This window comes from Geospiza fortis, unplaced genomic scaffold (genome assembly GCF_000277835.1).
Source record: "Geospiza fortis unplaced genomic scaffold, GeoFor_1.0 scaffold112, whole genome shotgun sequence".
In the NCBI taxonomy this organism is placed as follows: Eukaryota; Metazoa; Chordata; class Aves; order Passeriformes; family Thraupidae; genus Geospiza; species Geospiza fortis.
This window is the reverse complement of record NW_005054298.1, coordinates 522,119-526,251: the sequence shown is the minus strand read 5'-3', so window position 1 is coordinate 526,251 and position 4,133 is coordinate 522,119. Positions and strand designations below refer to the sequence as shown.

Here is a 4,133-nt window from a genome sequence, read left to right as displayed (position 1 = left end):
GGCGCGCGGGGCCCCAAGAACGCGGAGCACGGCAAGGGCCCCGGCGAGGGGGACGGCTACGAGTATTACAAAGCAGCCGCCTGTAACACGCCCAAAAAGCAATGGGAAGGGGAGCAGAGCCCCGTGGGGGAGATGGGCAGGTGGAAATGCGAGGAGTTCCTGGAGCACTCGGCCCACGTCCACGGCAGCCCGTGCCACGAGAGGCCCAACAACGCCTCGGCGCTGCTGCAGGGGGAGCAGCACCAGGCCCTGCTGGCGCAGCGGAACTGTCAGAGCGAGAAGGCGCTGGAGGAGAATTTCAGGTATAACAATTACAAAAGAACTATGATGAGCTTCAAGGAAAGACTGGAGAACACTGTGGAACGATGTGCACACATCAACGGGAACCGCCCGCAGCCCAACAGGGCCTTCGGGGAGTTGCTCAACGCTTCCAAACAAGACCTGATCCTGGAAGAGCAATCTCCCAGTTCCTCCAATAGCTTGGAGAGTTCCTTAGTGAAAGACTACATCCATTACAATGGAGATTTTAATGCCAAAAGCATTAACGGGTGCGTGCCCAGCCCCTCGGATGCTAAGAGCATCAGCAGCGAGGAGGAGCTGCGGAACCCCGAGTCGCCCTCGTCCCACGAGCTCATCCACTACAGGCCCAGGACGTTTAACGTGGGCGACTTGGTCTGGGGCCAGATCAAAGGACTCACTTCCTGGCCTGGCAAACTTGGCAGAGAAGAAGAGGTTCACAATTCATGCCAACAGAACGCTGAGGAGGGGAAGGTATATTTACATCTCTATGCACATCTCTCTTTCTCCCCACGCCGGCACACAAATCAAAATTTTGTCTTTATTTTGTCTCTTCTTTTAATGTGGTTTTTTTTCCCTAGCTGTAGCTTGTAGAGCTGAATTTCCCCTTCATTTCCTGCCAGGGCCACGAGACAGGTTAGGTTTGGGCTTTGCTAAATGGTTTTTTGGTGTTAACAAGAAGTGGTTCTCACTTATGTAGTGTGTTCAGACAAATTCCTGGCTGCGTCCAAAGCATCTGAGACGGAAATACCTGAAAGTGCTGAAACTGCAAAAAGGAGAAGTGGCCTCATCAGATTGAGGAATCTTTAATGAGTGAAATCTTGCTGATTGACACACACTTCTCACAGGAAATGCACACACATTTCCAACTCTAAAGGAGGTTTTGATCATCATTTAGTAATAAGGAAAGTGTTCCAATTTGGTCTTTCATACTAAAATTCTTCTTTTGTGTTAACAAATCATGTGCTTGTTGGGGAATATACAGGAAATGCAGTTATCAAGGAGTTATTGGTAATTTTATTATGAAAAATTCTCCCAGATCTGGTCTCCACTGCTCGTGTAACATTTTATCTTTGTAGTTCTTACAAAAGGCTGCACATCCTCCACCTATAAATATTAAACATTTTTAAAATGCATAAGCAGAAAGTGGAGATTTAAGGAAATAAAGGTTTGTCAGTGACACAAAGAAATCAAATCACTTAGAACTGAGAAGAGTGGGTTGGACCAAAGCGTTCTTTCCCCAAAATTCAGCCAGGAGCAGATATCCAGAGGAGAGAAGGGGCAAGAAACTCATCCCATCCCACCCCTGCCATGGCAGGGACACCTCCCACTGTCCCAGGCTGCTCCAAGCCCTGTCCAGCCTGGCCTTGGGCATTCCAGGGATCCAGGGGCAGCCACAGCTGCTCTGGGAATTCCAGCCCCGTCCCTCCCCTCTGGAGCTGTAAATCCTGGATGCTGCTCCACTGTGGTTTCACCCCCAGAGCAGGAGAGCTTCAGTGTCCCTTGGCAGGTGAGAGTGCTGAATATTCCAGAGCTTTCCATGGATTAATCCATCCCAGCCCAAACCAGGACAGGGTTTCAGAGCTCATCCCTCAGGCAGCTCAGAGCCCTGAGTTACAATCAGGTTAGGAACTGGAGGATCACAAACTTTTAGGGATGAAACAAAACTGCAAGAATTCCATGTTCAATATCTCTATCTGAGTCAGGAGCACAGGAACAGCATTCCCATTCCCAGTGTGCTTTTATGGATGAACAGAATCTGTGTGTCCAAATCTTTGTGAATGGTTCATAGAAATGAAAGGTTTGCTTGTGTAAAGAGGGGAATTTTCTTACCTGCATTCCTGAGCAATTTCATGTTTCCTCCCTAATCTGTGGCTACCAGAATGTGCTGTTGGTTCTGTGCAAACCTTTGCTGTGCTGGGGTTTCTGGGCATTGTGTGGGAATTGTGGGGTGTTAAATCCCCTGGCACCCATTTTACTGGATACTGAACACAAAACCAGATCCCTGAAATGCTCACAGCAAGGTGGAGACCACTCCAAGTTCTCCATGAGGAACTCCCACATCATGGATCACCTCTGGCATCACATCACCTTGAATTAATAATTTTAAATTTAAATATGGAAGAAATGTGTTTAATTCCTATATCAGGAAGTGTGGGGTGAACAGCCATTCCAAAGGGCAGGAGCTGAGGGTGGAAGGTGGGATACACAGGGAAAAACCCACACCAGACCAGAAGGAATCACCCGGAAAACCACAAAGAAACCCCCTTGGAAACCAAACATTCCTCAGGAATTCTGCACCAGCCCGTGGTGGGAGTGACCTGCAGCACCTGGGAAAATTCCTTTTTCTCTGGAGCCTCCTGAAAACATCTTTAAAGTCTTTGTGTAACCAAACGTGACCCTCCTGTGTTACATTAATTTGCTGTTGGGATTTCTACATTCTCTGCTCTTTAGATTGTTCATTATTTGATTTCTGTTTCCATTCAAAAGACTTTGGGCATTCAGGTATTTAATGGGATAATGGATCTGTTTGGAGGATCCAGACAGGAAAAGCAGGAATTTTGCACTTCTTTTCCTTGGTTTTTGGCTGCTGGAAATTGGAGGAGCCCAAGGAAGTGCAGCAGAAATTTCTGGGAAGAAAAGGAGCAAGCCTGAGTCTAATCCCAAACCAGAGGAGTTGTATCTCGTTAAGCAATTAATTTGATTATTACCCACCTTGGTTATTATTCATCACCTAAACAGGACCAGAGCAATCAAAGGTTTTGTGGGAGCTTTTCATGGTGAATTTTACCAGGGCAAATCTTGCTCTCAGTGTGACTTTCCAGGGGTTAAACTGGGCTGGTTAAACTGGGCTGGCTAAACTGGGATGGTTAAACTGGGCTGGCTAAACTGGGCTGATTAAACTGGACTGGTTAAACTGGGCTTTTCTGGTGCTGCAGATAAAACAGGGAGGATTCCTCCCATCTGTGTGTGTGATCTTGTGTTGATATTGATGATGATTAATTGTTATTTCTGTTGGAGTTGCTTTCCATACCCCGTTTTGTAGCAATTTGATACTTCTTCCCAAAAAACCCAAATGTTTTTTAATGTATAACCATCACAAAATGCCAATAATGAAGGTTTTTTTGTTACTTTGAGAGGTCATTTGTTTCCCAAACATGATGTTAATTCTTCATAACATTATTTACTTGGAACTTTGCAATTTCTCTTATGGCAGCCTTTGGCAGTTTGTTCCTTATGTGTTTGTTCCACATTTCTATCATGGATAGGGATAATTCCTTTTCTCTCCTTGGAAAAGCTCCCCAGGTTCTCCATTTCTTCTGAATTTGTGTTCTTCCAAAATCCAGTGAGGGAGGAGTTATTGGAAATATTTGCATTAAAAGTGAGCAGGTTTTAAGGGAAAAATGCTACAATTTGTGGCATAATTGAATTTATTTCATGAAAATTGAAATCTCAGCTCCTCAAGTGCAGATTTCTCCATCAATGACTCCTGGAAGTGCCTGGATCAGCACATTCCCAAATTCTTTAGCACAGGTGTGACTTCAAGACATGGAAATTTGGTCTGAATGTGTAATTTTGGGCCTTATTTCAAGAGATTTTGGCAACTGCTCACTCATTACCTCCACCTTGTTGTGTCCACACGTCAGATCTGTGGTGAATAGAAATTATTTAGGAATTGGAAGGCTGAATTTGAGGGAATTTGCATTCCCACTTCATTTCCAGGTTGTCTATAGGCACACACTGAATACATTTGTATTTATGTAAAATGTCAAGTAAGATGTAGCAAAGAAAAAGGAACTGAACCATTTCTTTTCTTTAGGTTGATGTGTTCTAAA

General features: G+C 45.0%; 1 protein-coding gene across 1 annotated transcript in view; it reads left to right on the top strand.

Annotated features, from left to right (window-relative positions):
- The window catches only part of MBD5 (methyl-CpG binding domain protein 5), a 122,889-nt gene that overhangs the window by 109,728 nt on the left and 9,028 nt on the right, over nt 1-4,133 (top strand). Inside the window, 1 exon segment of the mRNA XM_031057181.1 lies at nt 1-771. Within this exon segment, the coding sequence (XP_030913041.1) occupies nt 1-771 (771 nt within the window).